This window comes from Penicillium digitatum, chromosome 4, assembly GCF_016767815.1.
Source record: "Penicillium digitatum chromosome 4, complete sequence".
NCBI lineage: Eukaryota > Fungi > Ascomycota > Eurotiomycetes > Eurotiales > Aspergillaceae > Penicillium > Penicillium digitatum.
In genome coordinates this window covers 1,175,104-1,191,386 of record NC_089387.1, presented here as the reverse complement: position 1 = coordinate 1,191,386, position 16,283 = coordinate 1,175,104, and the positions used below count along the sequence as shown (strand labels likewise).

The following is a 16,283-nucleotide window of genomic DNA, read 5'->3' as shown; positions in this document are numbered from 1 at the left end:
GGTGTTTGGAAATCAAGGCACCAAGGCAACAAGGCTATTCCTAAAGTAGCCGCCTTAGCGAGACCCCGTCAAATCCGAGGTCTTGGCATTTGAGACACACACAATTTGATCGATGTGTAGACGGTTTTGATAGCGATTTCGATCTTTCAATTCTCTAGTTCAACGTCCCCTCTCATCATAATGGCCTCAAACATCTCCAACGATCTGGTCTGGCAGATCACCCGTACGTCCGACCCTCAACATTTTTCCTTTTCGAATTTTTACGTCAACGCTTTTGGAAACCGAACTTTCGCTCATCAATCATTGGAATAGGCAACCAGAACTCCTTCCTGGTTAACCGCAACTCCGGTGGTGGCTTCCAGTTCTCCCGGGACCCCCTTAACCTGCTGAACAAGCACTCCTACAAGGTACGGGCCTCGGGAATTAGACGGAATGGAGGAAACTCCCCGGGAATGCATGGCTAACGACGGTCTCTTTTGGCGCAATATAGTATGCCGGTTATGCCAACAACAAGGTAAATATGCTCTACACTGCTGACGATTTCCTCTCTCTTTCTTTTTTTTTTCTAATAAGAGATGATCTGGCGCTAATCATTTTACCTTCAGGCTGTCGGTGTCCAGGCTACTGAGAACGGTGTCGCCGTGATCACCAAGAAGCCTAGCAACCCCCAGCAGCCCGCTCAGAACTTGGTCACTGTGACTTATGGTCCTAGCACTTCCACCCGCAAGTAAGTGGATCCCGACTGCTCATCATTTTCTTTTCAAGGGATGTGGTTTATGTTGCTTCCTCGACCTGGTGCTGACCATCATCTGCTTTCCAGGATCTACAAGGGTGTTGCCGATAAGACCGCTAAGAACAGCTACCGTGCTGATCTCCGCGAGGAGGCCGTCGCCCGTGTGAGCGCTGTCCGCCGCTCGCAGCTCCCCAAGAAGGATGCTCCTGCTCAGAAGCTCCGGGGTTCCAAGGCCCGCAAGGATGAAGAGTCTGAGTAAATTTGTCTTGAGACGAGGCTGAATTGTGGACAATGAAGGCTCGGGGATTTCAGGAGGAGACTGATAGGCGTATGTAAAACGCTATGCTGGACTTGGAAACCATGTAATCTCGCAGTCTTGCCCCGAGGGCAGGAAAAAAAAAAAAGTGTCCTGTTTTGAGACCTTTTTAAATCAAGAAGCAACGGATTCCTCCCCCTCCCAAAACAAGAATAATGCCTACTACTAACCGGAACGGAAAAATAACTCAGCCCAAGGTATAACCAACTTCATTGACAACCAACTGGTTGGCCCGAGCCACAACGTCCAGTTATAAATGAGTACACAGTCCGCCTTTTCCCGATATGACAACCCGGCAGCCCGGGGAAGTGTGGAACAATCCATATTAAGGGACGAGAATTGCCGGGAAAGTCTGGAGAAAGGTCAAGAGCTTAATCTGGTCTTCGGTGAAAAAAGTATTTTGGTGAGATGAGAGAGCATAGTATGTAAGGATTCCATTCAAAGATACAAGAAAAGTAAAAGAGAGTGAACATGTAGCAAGACATGGCAAAATAAAACAAAAACAAAGGTGACAAAAGGTGAAGAAATGTCAACATTGTGCAAAGTAAACACTCCGTGGGTACTCCGTACAACATACCTAGATATTCCGGGGTTGCCCCTCTCAGCACCTGCCCCTCATATAAATCGGTCAGTCCCCTCTCTGAGCTTCTCTCCTCGTATTTCTCCCCCTCTCCACTCTCTACACATACCCACATAATAATTCATCATGGTCAAGGCTGGTATGTTGTTCGGCTGTTTTATCTATAATTTGCTGATTTGTTATCAGTTGTTCTCGGAGCTGCTGGTGGCATTGGCCAGGTATTACCCCCCCACCCCCACTCCTCCTATTTAGGTCTATAAGCCTCAGCTAATCGATCCTCTAGCCTCTCTCCCTCTTGCTGAAGGCATCCCCTCTTGTTGATGACCTTGCTCTCTATGATGTTGTCAACACCCCCGGTGTGGCTGCAGATCTCTCTCATATCTCCTCGGTCGCCGTACGTATACTCCGAAGTATCGCGAATTAGCTTGCTAATAAATAGACCAGAAAATCACTGGTTACCTCCCCAAAGATGATGGATTGAAGCTCGCTCTGACCGGTGCTGATGTGGTTGTTATCCCCGCCGGCATTCCCCGTTAGTAGATCCGCAGATGTGGATGTGGTGATTTGCTAACGTCTGTGGTAACATTTAGGCAAGCCCGGTATGACCCGTGACGACCTTTTCAAGGTCAATGCCGGAATCGTGAAGGGTCTTGTTGAAAGCATCGCCGAGTTTGCCCCCAAGGCTTTCATCCTCGTTATCTCCAACCCTGTAAACTCCACCGTCCCCATCGCCGCCGAGGTCCTCAAGGCTGCCGGTGTCTTCGATCCTAAGCGTCTGTTCGGTGTGACCACCCTGGATGTTGTTCGTGCCGAGACCTTCACCCAGGAGTTTTCCGGCGTGAAGAACGCCGCTGATGCCACCGTTCCCGTTATTGGTGGCCACTCTGGCGAGACCATTGTTCCTCTATTTAGCAAGGTATCCCCGAGCTTCCAGATTCCTGCTGACCGCTACGATGCTCTTGTCAACCGTATGTGAACACTCCTCTCTGTGGAAGGCATTAACTGAAATTTCACAGGTGTCCAATTTGGAGGTGATGAGGTCGTCAAGGCCAAGGACGGCGCTGGTTCCGCTACTCTATCTATGGCCTTCGCCGGTTTCAGGTACGTTTCACCCGCTAACCCGGAGCTACTACGGTGATTGACAAATACCAGATTTGCCGAGGCTGTCCTCAAGGCTTCCAAGGGCGAGAAGGGCATTGTTGAGCCTACTTTCGTCTACCTGCCCGGTGTTGCTGGCGGAGATGAGATTGTCAAGGCCACCGGTCTTGACTTCTTCTCCACTCCCGTGGAACTTGGGGTAAGCCTTCAATTTTCTAGAGTTTTAAGATTACTAACTGACATACTCGATTCAGCCCAACGGTGCCGAGAAGGCTATCAACATCCTTGACGGTGTGACCGAGCAGGAGAAGAAGCTCCTTGAGGCTTGCATCAAGGGACTTCAGGGCAACATTGAGAAGGGCGTTGAGTTCGCCAAGAACTCTGCACCAAAGTAAGGCTTCCTCCCCCCTGTCTGTTGACCCACTGTGAATATCGGATGGGTCTTTTTGTGCCGGTAGATGTCTCGCTGGTTTCTCCATGACTGCGATGATACTGGAAAATGGCAGAGCGTTGCTAATCAATCTTCTCCTGGAAAGATAGGCTTTAAGTGCGAGACCACGAGTTTATGAACATTGAGCAAACACGAATAGTGTACGGTCCGAAATCAGAGGGGTAGGCTTGGCACACAATTACAGTAAACCAACCTGCAAGAAGTATAGGTTTCACCATTAATATTTGCGCGTTTTCAATATCCTCTCATGTAGCCAAAAGACTTTGGAATGATCAGATAATCCATGTAGTAAACTGAAGGAACCACAACGCCTTGGCAAGAGGGAGCTGTCGTAAGTCATAGAATGGGCGTGAAAATTGATGGAGCTAGAAGTTAGCCCAGGCCTAGGCGCAACCATTTTCATGTTCAAGGCCGAGGCTGGAGAGTTTTGATCTGAAAAGTTGCACCTGGTAGATCTGAGGTCTCCGCCTGCACAGTGGTGTTGATCCCCAAATTCGCTAACGCACCCCGGATGATACCACAAGGAAACCAGAGGTACTAGGTCAATCTATAAGCCTATGTATTTCATTAATTAGCCCAAGGAGATGATGCTTACTGCCTGCGCCATGGATATTGCTTCACTCCGCACCGCCATGCTCATCCTGCCAAATGGCCGGAACGCGCTATCAGTCAAAACATAGACTCCCTATTTGTTTTCGGTATTAGTTTCATAATTGTCTCTGTGCAAGTGCAGTTCCACTACGTATTACACATACCCGATGGTTCGTTTTCAAATTATCCACCTGTTTTTTGAATAGAACCGTCCACAGATCCTTGCAAAGAAACTTGATCACATCGAGATTATCGGTAAATCGAGGACGGTCTCGGGCGAAGCTATAGAGATTGGTACAGGTCAGCGCGCTATAGGACTGCAAAAGGAGATGTTCATGCTTACCGTTCTGCAAGGCCTTGCCCGACACGATAACCCAGAGACTCCAGACGAAAGAAGGTTGTCTCTCTAACCTCTTCGTCTTCAATTTCCTTTCCCTCGGACGCAAGTTCCTTTGCCATACGCTCGGCCATTGGCACCAATTCTATGAGTAAGAAGTCGAAGCACGAGGAGCTGAAGACGCGAGCATTTGGATCGGCATTTAACGGGGAAATTGAATCAAATGACATTGCGAAGAGTCAAAGGTGACCAAGTTCACTTGAATGAACGAGAGGTTCGGGTAATGAGGGCGTGTTGGTGGGAGGGACTGGAAAATGGGGGAGTTGGGGGAGTTGGGAGAAGTTGGGGGACCCAGGCCGGAATCCACCTAATGTTGGCCTGATCTATATAAGGAAAAGGTAAATCCTCTATGTCGTTTGTTGTATGAGAAATAAGTGTAATCGTCATTATATTTCCAGGCTAGTTGACTGGTCAAAAATAGAATTGTACAATCCCTAGGCTCCTAGATACATAGCCACTTCTGATATCTTGAAGACCCCCCTTACCACCTGAAACTCCATGAAAAATATGCATCAGAAAGAGAGACAACCAGTATTCTATTTCAGTCATCAGCTTGACAAAGCTTGACTAGAAAAAATATCTAAATTCACGGTGGGAATGATCCGCCATTCAGAGGGCTGTTGGCAGGCGGGACATGGTAATCCTGACGAGAGAAAGCTCGGGATGGCAGACTTGAAGCTGGCCGTTTAGGAGGTGGAACAGGAGACTCTTCATCTTCATCGCCGCTTTCAGTCAAGTCGATGACCTGAGCAATAGGTCGCTTTTTGCTGGACATGCGCATCGCAGAGGACGGGGTTGATGTCTCCCGCGATTGTGACTGCGACTGCGCAGGTGTTCGCTCCAAGACGACGTTAGGGGGCCCCGGTTCCTGTTTTACAACGGGCATACCTGGTTCGCTGATCTCGATCAAGTCGTCGTCATCGTCATCGGAGGCAGGAGTCATCCCTCCCAATTTTGTCACGTCGGAACCAGTAGGGCTTGACCATACACCGTCGGGTTCAACGGTGACTTGATCAATATCTGGTGATGTTGATTGAAGGATGTCATCAACGTACCTGAACGACCAGTCAGGAAAAGAGATACATAGATCATGGAGGGGGGGGGGGGGGGGGGGGACTTACTGGTCAACTTGCAAAGACTCAAAGCTAGTCGACTTGGAACACACGGGGCATGTCCAAGTTGGAGCTTGTTTCTGCAATTCAAGGAATGAAGATGCATCAAAGCATTGATTATGGGTGCAAACGATAGAGCGACAAGGCACCTGAATACGTAGGGTAGATAGAGGGCATTTGAGTGACATAACACTTGATGTCGCGACAATGTCCGAGTCACTTGCGCGATTTTGCACTTAAGTTCTAAATTAACAAAAAATGACCAAAGGGAACTGGAGGGGTTCTTACTTTCGCGCAAGACTTGCTCCTTAGAGATGAGTTTTCGTGTCTTCAGTTGCGAGACAAGATCATCAGTCGGATGCTGCTTCACAAGGTTGGCAAGCGCGAAGAATTTCTGTGCAAGAAGGAGTTAGTCAATCGAACCAACAGATATTCTGCGAAGGAGAAATAACTGAGCTCAACCTTTTGTGTCAATGCGTAAGTCATGACAATATTATTTGGGTAATTGGGCTTTTTGCGAATCCAGTTGGTTATATCTGCAGGTTGCGTAGTTCCCGGTCTGTTTTTTAGACCTCTGAGGTTGGCTTTGACTTCATCAAGGTTTACTTTGAGCTCCACCTGATGTGGAAATGCGATGTCGGACTTCGTGTATTGTGTGAGGCCTGAATCACCGGCGCAATAAACCATCACTCGAAGATTTGAGTCCGTTTGTAGCCTATGGGCAACTTGCTGAGATAGCATGACCTTCAGTTCAACACTATCCCGTGTTTGTTCGCGAACTGGATGAAATTAGACATGGACGTTCAATAAGCTTCAAAACCACATAGCAACATACCTTTACATTCCACAACTGCAGTCAACGGCTCTAGGATTGTGTAAAATGGACTTTCTTTGAAAATCAAAGGACCTGGAGATTTGTGAGCAGCCGCATGAGGTTTCATGAGAGGAGCACTCGGACCGGAGGAGTAAAGGTGAGGTGACATGGAAACCCCGAGCGGTGCAGATCGAGCTTGTGCAGGAGATTGAGAGACAGGCGATGGCTGGTATTGTGGTCTGGTGGGTGATTGATATGGCACAGTGTTAGGGAAAGCGGTAGCGCGGATGCGCCTGGCCAGGGCATCGAAACTGACAGGGTCAGATTCCGCGAGAGATTGGATTCCTATTTCCTTGATCAGTGTACGGATTTTGGCAAGATTGGCGGAAAAGAAGTTTGGGAAGCATGCAGAAGATAGAATGAACAAGTCATAACAAGAGTGAGAATTGACGAACGTTGAATAATGCGGAACTGTAGGGTTGCCTTCAACCCAGATACCTGGAGGCCCTCATACCTCAACAAATCTTTCAGTTGCGGATTCGTGAGAGGTTTGATAAAGGCTGTCAGTGTTGCAACCTCTGACGACATGGTCGACATGACTGCTTCACAGATAAGAGAAGTGCGAAAGCAATCAAGGTGGACTTGGTTTAGGGTTCCTCGAAAGACAAGGGTCCGATTCAGCCAGGCCAATTGCAAGGGCTCTGCATCGATACATCTCTTGATTGGAACAAGATGTGAGGGAAAGGCCACAGACCCTAATCACAAAAGGGTGAGGTCAAGTCGACAAGGCCTCGAAGGTGAACCTGGGAAGTGCGGTCTCCGGATGACATAATACGAGCCTATCGGGGGAGAGAAAAAAAAAGTTGATTGTGTTATCAGTAGCGCATTTTATTTTCCCCATTAGACACATCAGTTCAATAACTTTTGACATTCTTGGCCTTTATCCTCAAGTTTTAATACCTTCTTTACCCTGTTTAATTTCCATTTTATCCTCAAACAATGGCGAAAAGTGTTCGAGCCAGTGTTTCTAAGCGCAACAGAGCCAATCTCCGCAAGAAGGTCTTTGGCCCACTGGTTGATGCTAGAACTGAAAGACTCGCTGCCAAACTACAGGAGCTTGCATCACAGCCACGGCCTGAAGTTCCTGTGAAATCAAAGATGGACCTAGCCGAGGACGAGGCTAGTATGTATTTTCTACCCTCCATTTTCAAGGACATCGACTCACCTCATATTTCGTATTAGCCGAAGCAGCCAAGGCGCAGACTGGTGACAGCGAAGGTTAGTCCACGACAATTCAACTTTTCGACCACACTTTCTTTAGCCTTGAACTACAGAACGCTTACCTCCCCCACACAGAGATGGATATCGACACAATCAAGAGCTCCAAGAAAAAACAGGCACGTGTGCAAAAGCGCAACCAGAAGCCTCGCAACTCGATTGTCTTCCAAAAGCGTCTATCTACAACCAAGAAGGGCCCCAAGAGGAAGTGAGGCGTACGCCAAGTGAGGGGCAATGAAAGGATTTATTGACGAGATGGTGTGGCGGAGAAGAAAAAAATTGGCGTTTGGGAGTCCACAATTATATCTGCGATTCACGTACATAGGTTTCATAGTCTGCGCCTGATATACCATACCTTCCATAAAAGGCTTGATATACTACATGGATTTTAGGCAAAAAAGATAACAACCCTCGTGTGGCCAGGAGAGTCGATATAGGATGCCAAATCACCGACAAGCAACCCTAGTTAAGACCAATTAGCTAGTTTGTGTCTTCGGCCTCTACCTTAATGAACAGAGGGTTTAAATCGTGAAGCGAATTCAGATGTAGGTGGATGTACGGAGTTTGTAATTTCAATATACAGCATCCAAGGTACTCGAGAAGGCGGTGTGGTGATGCGCGTTGACTCGATTCTGCCTCCCTTGGGAACCCCAGACAGTTCGACAACTGCAGTTGATTTGAGGTTCTTTACATTAAATTAGTCCTGCAAGAGAGCTACCGCCAAGTCAATTTGCAAAATGGCGGGCTTTCACAGCTGGGCGACAGTCATTGCCAATTTGCTGGTGCCCGTGGGCATGCTTACCTTCTCTTCAGGATTCTTCCCTTACAAACCGTTGATTCCTGGATTCGCGACTTTTGATGAAACATGCGAGGATTTCTCAGCACCTGCTGTCTTTGATAAAGTTATCTTCATGGTGGTCGATGCACTAAGGAGGTATGATTTGGATAACTCACCTCCGAGCTATACCGGTAACTGACAATGTGTTCACATAGCGACTTTGTATATTCGAACGACTCGGGTTTCTTGTTTACACAGAGGTTAGTGTCACTTTCGAAATCCAACATCTCATTGTTTGATGAAATCAGTGACTGATCACATATTAGCTTGATCCGATCCGGTGCTGCATTGCCATTCACTGCCTACGCGAGTGCTCCGACTGTCACAATGCCTCGATTAAAAGCCATCACAACTGGTTCGGTTCCATCTTTTCTGGATGTTATTCTCAACATCGCAGAATCAGATACCACATCAACACTGGCATACCAGGACACCTGGTTGGCGCAATTAAAGGCCACAGGAGGACGGCTTGTGATGTACGGGGACGACACCTGGCTCAAGCTCTTCCCGGGGATGTTTGACCGAGCTGATGGAACTACAAGCTTCTTCGTGTCGGTCAGTTGTATTTTAGATGTTTGTGTATCCGCAGTATTAGTATTGAAACTGAGATTCTTCTCGCAGGACTTCACAGAAGTAGATCATAATGTGACTCGACACGTTCCTAACGAGCTTGCCCAGGATGACTGGTCTGCTTTGATCATGCATTACCTAGGTCTGGATCACATAGGACATAAGGCTGGCCCGAAAAGGTAAAAGCTGCTCCCAATCTCCTTAGTAGCTGCTCCCTAACCTCTAGTTACTAGTCCCTTCATGATACCGAAACAGCATGAGATGGATTCTGTGGTGACTGAAATCTATACCGCAATGCAGCAACAAGACCATCTTCAATCTACACTTTTCGTGTTGTGCGGAGATCATGGCATGAATGAAGCTGGAAACCACGGCGGGTCCTCTGCTGGAGAAACGTCCCCCGCGTTGCTTTTCATGTCACCTAAGTTTGAAGGCTTGGGTAGCCGAAGAGAAAGCCCAGTGGAACCGTTAGGCGATATGCAGTACTACCAGACGGTCGAGCAAGCGGATATTGCTCCAACCTTGGCGGGGCTTCTTGGTATTCCAATTCCTTTAAACAGTCTTGGTGTATTCATCCCAGACTTTTTAGAGATGTGGGATCATGGTATGCTCTCCGCTTTCTAACCGCGGCCAAGCAAAACACAAAGAACTGACTCGGAAACAGGTTCTCATAAATTTCGAATCTTGTATCAAAATGCCGAGCAGCTACTGTACACGTTGACCACTACATTCCCTGGATCTACGTTTGGTCCCGATAGCACCGCAACCTGTGCTTCAGGAGTTCTGTCGGGTATTGAGGGGGCTCAATGTGCTTGGGCTCGAGTCCAGCAACTTGTCTCCGGCAGGGATGACGCAGATGATTTTTACTCTAGGGCCGGTCCTGCTTTGTTACAGTTCCTAAGGATTGCACAGGAGGTCATGAGCCATACTGCTAGTAACTATGACGTCTTCAGACTCACTCTGGGTTTGTTGATCACGGGGGTTGCAGGTCTGCTTGTACTTCCGGCTACATTCAAGGAATGCACACGGCACGGATCTTCCGGGATGTTTTTAATGCTCATGATCATCTCCTGTGGGATGATGATGTTTGCGAGTAGCTATGTGGAAGAAGAGCAACAGTTCTGGTATTGGATCTGCTCGGGATGGATGGTCTACCTGCACATCAAATCGCAATCTCGGTCATCAAACCCGATCTTACGCAAACGTTTTGGATCATTGGGATATTGGTTTGAGAAATGTATCATTCTTGGGCTCGTCATCACCCAGCGGCTCTTGCGACGATGGAACCAAACGGGACAGAAATTCGCGGCCGAACCTGATATTGCTCGCACCTTCTTTGCACGCCATCCTGAAATCTTCTGGGGTCTTCTTATCCTCACCTACGTGGATGCTGGTAGTCATCTTCTCAAGAGTACACCAATCACTGGAATATTGAAGCCCGGTGTCTTGGCCCCAGCCGTGTTGGCTTTCACGTTCAAAATGCACTTTGTGACTTCGGAATCTCCAGAACTCGTCGATGGGACGTTCATCTTGCAAATCATGAAGGTGTGGCCCTATAGTCTGTCGTTGGTTTTACATGCCAGGCTTGTGTTCTACGGACTTGCTGTCGTTGTCCTGCTAGCGTTCTTTTTTGGAAAACGGCCAAGAGTCTCCCGAGGTAAGTCCACACATGTCCCCTCTGAGCCTGGAGTCACAACTGACCATGAATATTTAGCACATGATGTAATCCATGAAGCTCTTCATATCTTCCTAATGACGCAGTCCCGTGCCGCTAACGTCCCCTTGTTCCTAATTTTCCGAATCCAGGCCGGCATTCTCTCTTCCATGAACCTCACGGGGATCGAAGTGACCATCACAACCTTGATCTTCCAGTACATGACGTTTTTCGCGTTTGGTGGCTCCAATGCAATCTCCTCTGTGGATCTTGCCAGTGGATATAACGGCATTGACCGCTATAGCGTGGTGCTAGTGGGGATTCTCACCTTCGCGAGCAACTGGGCAGGACCCATTTGGTGGGCTTCACAGAGCCATCGTCTCCGGCCAAGGAATCCTACGGAACAAAACCCCACGGCACTGTTAACCTTCCAAATCGCTATGTCTTTAGTGTCTGTCATGGCCGCCTGTACAGCTCTCCGGACGCATCTTTTTATCTGGACCGTTTTCTCCCCCAAATATCTCTACAGCATGGCGTGGGCCACTGCCAATCATGTTGCTGTCAATTTACTGGGCGAGTTGATTTTCTCTCGATCTCGACATCGTCATTCATAAAACCATTTTCAGCTTAAAAATACATGCCTGGACATGCCTTGGATTCCATAAAAAAAGAGACAAGTAGATAACGTACACACAAGGGAAGGGGTATGAAATTCAAAATAAACCGCTGAACAAATCATCGATGGCGTTCTTCTTCTTTTTCCTTTTCGATGAACTCTTTGAAACACCGTCCTCCGTGGGCTTTTCCATGGGCTTCTCTTTGGAGACCTTGGAATAAGACTGGGAAGCCTTGGCCGGAGTGAGTAGCGCATTGCCAATCCGATGTATACTCTCCCCAAGATCCTCCTTTACCACAGGAATAATCTTGGACTTGCTTGTCACAGGCTGCATCTTCAGCTGATGACTGATCCCGGTGACTTTGGACAGTCGCGCCAACGCGGCTAGCAGCACGATTCCAAGGGCAGAGAATTGGTTATCGGCTACGACAGTTGAAAAAGCACTAAGAGAACAGTGAGCCTAGTTGTTCAGGGTAAGACCTTTTCATTTCATACATGTAGCATTTTGGGATTATTGTGACGAAGCGGGATTTTACCCCCGATCGGGTGAGATCCAAGGTGGCGCGTTTCAAAATGGATAGCCATTTCCACCACTTGGTTCGACGATGCTGATTCTTATTGCGATGAAAGATCAGATGAAGCATCGAGTGGACTGCCATGATTTCCTCCATATTGTGAGATGTTGGGAAAAGATGAAAAGTGGGGTCTTCCGGCGGCTACTTTTTAGCTGCAACACATGTTGTACATCACTTGATTGCAAAAACGTTCATTTCATTGGAATCAATGTTATTTTTTGGGGGGTTTCCTTAATTTTCTAAAAACAGAAATAGCAGAAGCAGCAGAAAAAAAGCAGAAAAAAAGCAGAAGCGACTGATAGCACAATTCCCAAGTGAAATGATTGAATCGATTTCTTCGGAATGTGCGATACAAAAGCAAATCTCATAGCAGAGCAGTAAGGATTGTGCCAGCTACCCTGAGGAACTCTACCATTTGTAGTGGTAGTCGTTGCCTGGATGTCTGTGAACGAGTCCTTTTGTTGTGATAGAGAACAAGGTCGAGGATACTGCAGAAGGCAAAGGCATTAAAAGAACCTGATCGACCTTGGAAACCCAGAAACCAAGTCGGAATGTGAAGAATGTTCCAGCATCCAGAGATCTTGGGGTTTTTGATCATAAAGAAAGAAGAAAAAAGAAAAGCTGTCCATTTCAAGAAAAACCTGGATTCCAGAGCGTGACCATACCGCAAGAGCCTTATCTTAGTGCGGCGTTAGTTCCGTACGTATCGAGAATCTTGCTGTTGAAATGCATTGACTTGTTGACCATGGATTTTTGGATTTTGCTCTTTTTTTGATTCCACCAGCTTAGGGGAACACCGATCTTTGGGCGGTAGGGGTGGTTGAATATCTCGACAACGATGCGTGATGGTACTCAATTCCCTCTCTAGCGCTCAACGAGAAGAATCGTAAGTGCGTTTGTGCTCAGCAAGATAAAGATGGAATTTTTGATAGTTGCTGTTTTGTTTTGTTTTTTTTTTTGAAAGAGAAGACCGGTGCACATATGTGGAAAAACAATCGTTTGATGACATTGAGAGAAGACCATGAAGCTTAATTCTTCTGCGACATGAATTGACGGTCCTCTGTCTGCATCGAAGAAAATTCGCCAGGGGCATGCTGGACCGATCGTCCGCCAGAATGCCGGGGTGTGTGGATTGATGGTCGACCTCGAGGAGTCTGACTGAAGGACTGAGACTGAGGCCGCGTACGGTTGGCACGAGGCGTAGTGGGAGCTCTATTTCGAGGTGCAAAGAGGCCTGAAAAGGGGTCAGAGTATGTCCACAAGGCAGAGAGCACGATGTCTTACCTTGCTGAGTGGTGCTAGCAACCGAACGACGGAGCTTACTGGCATCATTAGGACCGGGGAAAGCCGCCTCGGTACCCGCGCGGGGACCGTCGATATGGAAAAGCTACATTCAGTCAATATCGGTACCTGAATGAGGACAAGAAAGGATTCAACTCACTCGAGGTCGCTCTTCGTGAGGACGGGTCATAACGTTACTGTTGCGGAACTTGTTTACGAGAGCCTCCTTTCCTTGAAGTGCTATTGAAAGTGATTAGACAACATTCCCATTAACCATGGATGGGACACAAACTGGCGTAGGAAACCTCCGCCCTCTTCTCGGAGATGCAGTCGGGCCTGTGATAGTCTCGAGTCAGCGAACGTGCACTTTTCTGGGGGAGATGAGGAAGAACATACCAAGTCTTGCCCTGCCGAGCGTGCACAAGCTAGGGAAACTGGTAAGCACATGTCACACGTTGACCCATGATATAACTCACATTCACAATGTCAATTGCCTGTAGGGTTTGTTAGTCATGCATGGGACGAAAGGGATGGAGTTAAAGCTGGCAAACACTCACATCACCAAAGTTCATGAACGCATAACCGACGCTAGAAGGACAAAGAGTAAGTAAATTCAAAATCGAAAAAATGAACAACAAGAACTTACTTGCAACGGTGAGTAAAATCTGGAGATCGAATTAGCCCGAACAAGCGAATGAATTAAGAAGCACTTACCCATGCGCAGGTAAAGGAAGTCATACTTCCCATAGCTGGACTCATCGAGAATGGATTTCAACTGGTTCTAGTGAATGATCAGATGGAATCAGCATTGGAGGTTCTCATTAAATGACGGAGGAATTCATACCGATGTTATCTTGTTGGGAATGTTGCGGATCATGACCTGTAACGTGACAATATGTGAGATATCAGTGTTGCAGCAGAAAGGAGAGAACTTACAGTGCTGCGAACATCTAATCCTTGCCTGATTCGGTCGAGATTAATAGCATGTTCTGCACTTGTCTGACCCTCCTCAGAAGCCGGAGAAATATCGACTTTCTCCTCGACCTCGCTCTCTTTGGACACAAGGTGATAAGGCGTCAGAGGGCTCTGAGGGGAGCCAAAGCTGGTGGTTCGAAGATGAGGCAGAATATGCATTTCTTCTTGCGCATCAATAGAGACATTAAAGCGAAGACTCTGCACAAAACCATTGTTAGCATTCCGTTTTCAAACCCCCCAAAAAGCAAAAAAAGGGGAGAGGGAGAGAGAGAAAAAAAAAAAGTTACTTCGAGCCTAAACCCACCGAGACAAGAAAAAGCATAAGTCGCATGACGTTTGTTGAAATATTCAACTTGGTATCGACTCATGTTTGTTCCATTCTCGATAAGTTTGCAAGAACGCAGGGTGCCAAGGGAAGCGGCAACATGTTGAACAACATCGTCCATAGGTTCCATGAGCCACTGGCTTGGGATGGCGTACACAGAAAGCAAGAATGCGCCATCTTGAGGAACAGAGCTAGACAAAGCGGCTCCCTTGACTCTGTTGGTTCCCTTGAAATTGGCAATCTCTTCGCCACTGGCCGGGAAGACGCGCCATGTAGGACGAGTTAGGCGAATTTTTTTCATGGCGTGGATGGCCTCTCGAAGGTCGCCAAACGAAAACGAAAACATGCCCTCAGCCTCAAATTTCTTGAGACAAACATCCTCAAGGGAAGGATATTCATCAATCTTAATAAAGTCAGCTTTGGTCTATCACATGATCAGGTTGGTATTGCGACTTACAGGGAACATCATAACAATAGAGCGGTGCGTGGCATCGAGAGAGACATTGTGCACGATAAGGCTTCGATGCTTTTCAGTAACCTCATGAGTTCCGCCGGGGAGGGATCGTGAAGATAATTTGGTTGTACCAGTGATGCGACAAGCTTGGTTATCGGGGGAGGCATGGGCCAGTGCATTGTTGGAGGCAGTGATATTTCCAACTGCAAGATCACGAGTGGTTGCGAACAAACTAGATATGAATTCCGGGGTCGGCCTATATTCATAACTGAAATCTTCACGCGAGGGTGAGTACCGAGCGTTGGCAATAGCTGTCTGAACAGGAGAGAGCGGGTGCTGAGATGCTCCCAGATGTGCCTGAGTATGAGTCGAAAAATGAGGTGAGTATTGCATCCGAGGAAGCGACTGAGATGCCTGGGCATGGGAAGGCGAGTATCGCATTCCACCAGGACCAGCGCTGGTAGGAGACACCTGGGCAGAAACCAATGGAAACTGGGATTGGCCGATTGAATAGTGAGCTGCGTTAATTGTGCGAGTCAGCTGAGGCGAAACAGACGAGCACTGGTACTGAGTGTTCGCCTGGTCGAAAGCTGAAGGCACTGGATAGGCGTAGCAAGAACCGGAGGTTGTAGTAGTAGTTTGAGACGGGGGGGCACGCGCAGACCCTGTCTCATTAGACCAACCGGCAAATGGATCACTGTGGCGCACTAAAGTATTAAGGCTTTGATCTTGATTGTAGTCAACGACATATAACTTACCCAGTCGGACGAACTGTCTCCATTCCAGGGAGCGGGACAGGGTTTGCTCGGTTGGAAAACCCCTCGTACCCAATTGGGTTGAATGCAGCAAGCTGCTCCGATGGCGATCCTCGAGTTGGAGAAAACCTTTCCATGTTCAATTCTGAAGTAATGAGAATGTGAGCCGAGAACAGAGAAACGTATTAAAAGATAAGTCCACATACAGGTTGGCAAGTTGAATGACCTATTTGGCGAGGGGCACTATGTCACTTGGTGCTGCTATTGTATCAATAGGGCAGGAAAGATAACGACGAGGGAGAAGAAAAAAAGAGATCGTTTGTGAAAGGATGAATCAGTCCTTTTATATGTCAAAGGCCGACTCATACTCCCAGAGGCATTTCAGCTCGGCCAATAGGACGATGCGATCTCGCAAACGACAAAACGACTCATCATTCCAATCCCAACGAACCCCAACGAACCCCAACGAGGCAAAGAACACTCGACAAGGTCAGCGCGCGTCTCAGCATTCATCTAGTCATCTGGGCAGGTCGCAGGTACTAGATACTAGGTAGTAAGATTCGCTAGCTGCCTTAAGTCTCGTAGGGTCTCTTATATGCTTTCATTTTAAAACTTGCAAAGTCACTTGCTGTGATCCTATTTTAGCGATATGATCATATCAAAGGGTCATGATAGGGGGCTTGTTCACGATTATAGACCAATCATAGAGTAGACCACTGCCTCTAAATCCTTCTCAGTGAGGAGTTTCAATGTCGCCAGTTAGCATGGTGGGTGATCACTGCTTTCTTATTGTATAAATGAGTGTCCACGGTTGTCAGACGTCATGTTCTCACGGCCTCTCAACTCCCAAAAAGATTGACGAAGCAGTGA

General features: G+C 47.6%; 8 protein-coding genes across 8 annotated transcripts; 4 read left to right on the top strand and 4 right to left on the bottom strand.

The window, feature by feature from the left end:
• Window positions 1-180: 180 nt before the first annotated feature.
• Window positions 181-992, top strand: Pdw03_0401 (60S ribosomal protein L28; the record flags this gene model as incomplete). Its single annotated transcript, XM_014682104.1, has 5 exons — window positions 181-223; window positions 313-407; window positions 491-514; window positions 606-727; window positions 821-992. The coding sequence occupies 5 exons, from the start codon at window positions 181-183 to the stop codon at window positions 990-992; spliced, it is 456 nt and encodes a 151-aa protein (XP_014537590.1).
• Window positions 993-1,755: 763 nt separating this feature from the next.
• Pdw03_0400 (Malate dehydrogenase, NAD-dependent) lies at window positions 1,756-3,267 on the top strand (the record flags this gene model as incomplete). Its single annotated transcript, XM_014682102.1, has 9 exons — window positions 1,756-1,768; window positions 1,816-1,847; window positions 1,913-2,023; window positions 2,074-2,161; window positions 2,220-2,597; window positions 2,646-2,730; window positions 2,782-2,926; window positions 2,982-3,118; window positions 3,264-3,267. The coding sequence occupies 9 exons, from the start codon at window positions 1,756-1,758 to the stop codon at window positions 3,265-3,267; spliced, it is 993 nt and encodes a 330-aa protein (XP_014537588.1).
• A 316-nt stretch (window positions 3,268-3,583) lies between these two features.
• Window positions 3,584-4,336, bottom strand: Pdw03_0399 (Transport protein particle (TRAPP) component; the record flags this gene model as incomplete). Its single annotated transcript, XM_066099590.1, has 4 exons — window positions 3,584-3,715; window positions 3,774-3,863; window positions 3,934-4,051; window positions 4,113-4,336. 4 exons carry the CDS (start codon window positions 4,334-4,336, stop codon window positions 3,584-3,586), a joined length of 564 nt encoding a protein of 187 aa, XP_065957317.1.
• Window positions 4,337-4,752: 416 nt separating this feature from the next.
• Pdw03_0398 (SUMO ligase SizA, putative) lies at window positions 4,753-6,689 on the bottom strand (the record flags this gene model as incomplete). The annotated part of the gene is made up of 7 exons (XM_014682100.1): window positions 4,753-5,221; window positions 5,288-5,513; window positions 5,567-5,672; window positions 5,741-6,057; window positions 6,114-6,185; window positions 6,237-6,437; window positions 6,548-6,689. The coding sequence occupies 7 exons, from the start codon at window positions 6,687-6,689 to the stop codon at window positions 4,753-4,755; spliced, it is 1,533 nt and encodes a 510-aa protein (XP_014537586.1).
• A 402-nt stretch (window positions 6,690-7,091) lies between these two features.
• Window positions 7,092-7,582, top strand: Pdw03_0397 (Uncharacterized protein family UPF0642; the record flags this gene model as incomplete). The annotated part of the gene is made up of 3 exons (XM_014682099.1): window positions 7,092-7,275; window positions 7,335-7,370; window positions 7,449-7,582. 3 exons carry the CDS (start codon window positions 7,092-7,094, stop codon window positions 7,580-7,582), a joined length of 354 nt encoding a protein of 117 aa, XP_014537585.1.
• Window positions 7,583-8,107: 525 nt separating this feature from the next.
• Pdw03_0396 (GPI ethanolamine phosphate transferase 2) lies at window positions 8,108-11,046 on the top strand (the record flags this gene model as incomplete). The annotated part of the gene is made up of 7 exons (XM_014682098.1): window positions 8,108-8,304; window positions 8,364-8,408; window positions 8,475-8,763; window positions 8,830-8,957; window positions 9,012-9,382; window positions 9,443-10,435; window positions 10,493-11,046. The coding sequence occupies 7 exons, from the start codon at window positions 8,108-8,110 to the stop codon at window positions 11,044-11,046; spliced, it is 2,577 nt and encodes an 858-aa protein (XP_014537584.1).
• Window positions 11,047-11,145: 99 nt separating this feature from the next.
• On the bottom strand, window positions 11,146-11,719 carry Pdw03_0395 (Ribonuclease MRP protein subunit; the record flags this gene model as incomplete). The annotated part of the gene is made up of 2 exons (XM_014682097.1): window positions 11,146-11,491; window positions 11,544-11,719. 2 exons carry the CDS (start codon window positions 11,717-11,719, stop codon window positions 11,146-11,148), a joined length of 522 nt encoding a protein of 173 aa, XP_014537583.1.
• Window positions 11,720-12,651: 932 nt separating this feature from the next.
• On the bottom strand, window positions 12,652-15,793 carry Pdw03_0394 (Meiosis protein MEI2, putative; the record flags this gene model as incomplete). The annotated part of the gene is made up of 18 exons (XM_066099589.1): window positions 12,652-12,857; window positions 12,908-13,010; window positions 13,065-13,144; window positions 13,197-13,240; window positions 13,301-13,329; window positions 13,381-13,398; window positions 13,462-13,492; window positions 13,551-13,569; window positions 13,619-13,685; window positions 13,749-13,784; window positions 13,841-14,077; window positions 14,167-14,607; window positions 14,662-14,890; window positions 14,954-15,355; window positions 15,417-15,433; window positions 15,486-15,558; window positions 15,620-15,639; window positions 15,782-15,793. 18 exons carry the CDS (start codon window positions 15,791-15,793, stop codon window positions 12,652-12,654), a joined length of 2,064 nt encoding a protein of 687 aa, XP_065957316.1.
• Between the last annotated feature and the right edge of the window lie 490 nt (window positions 15,794-16,283).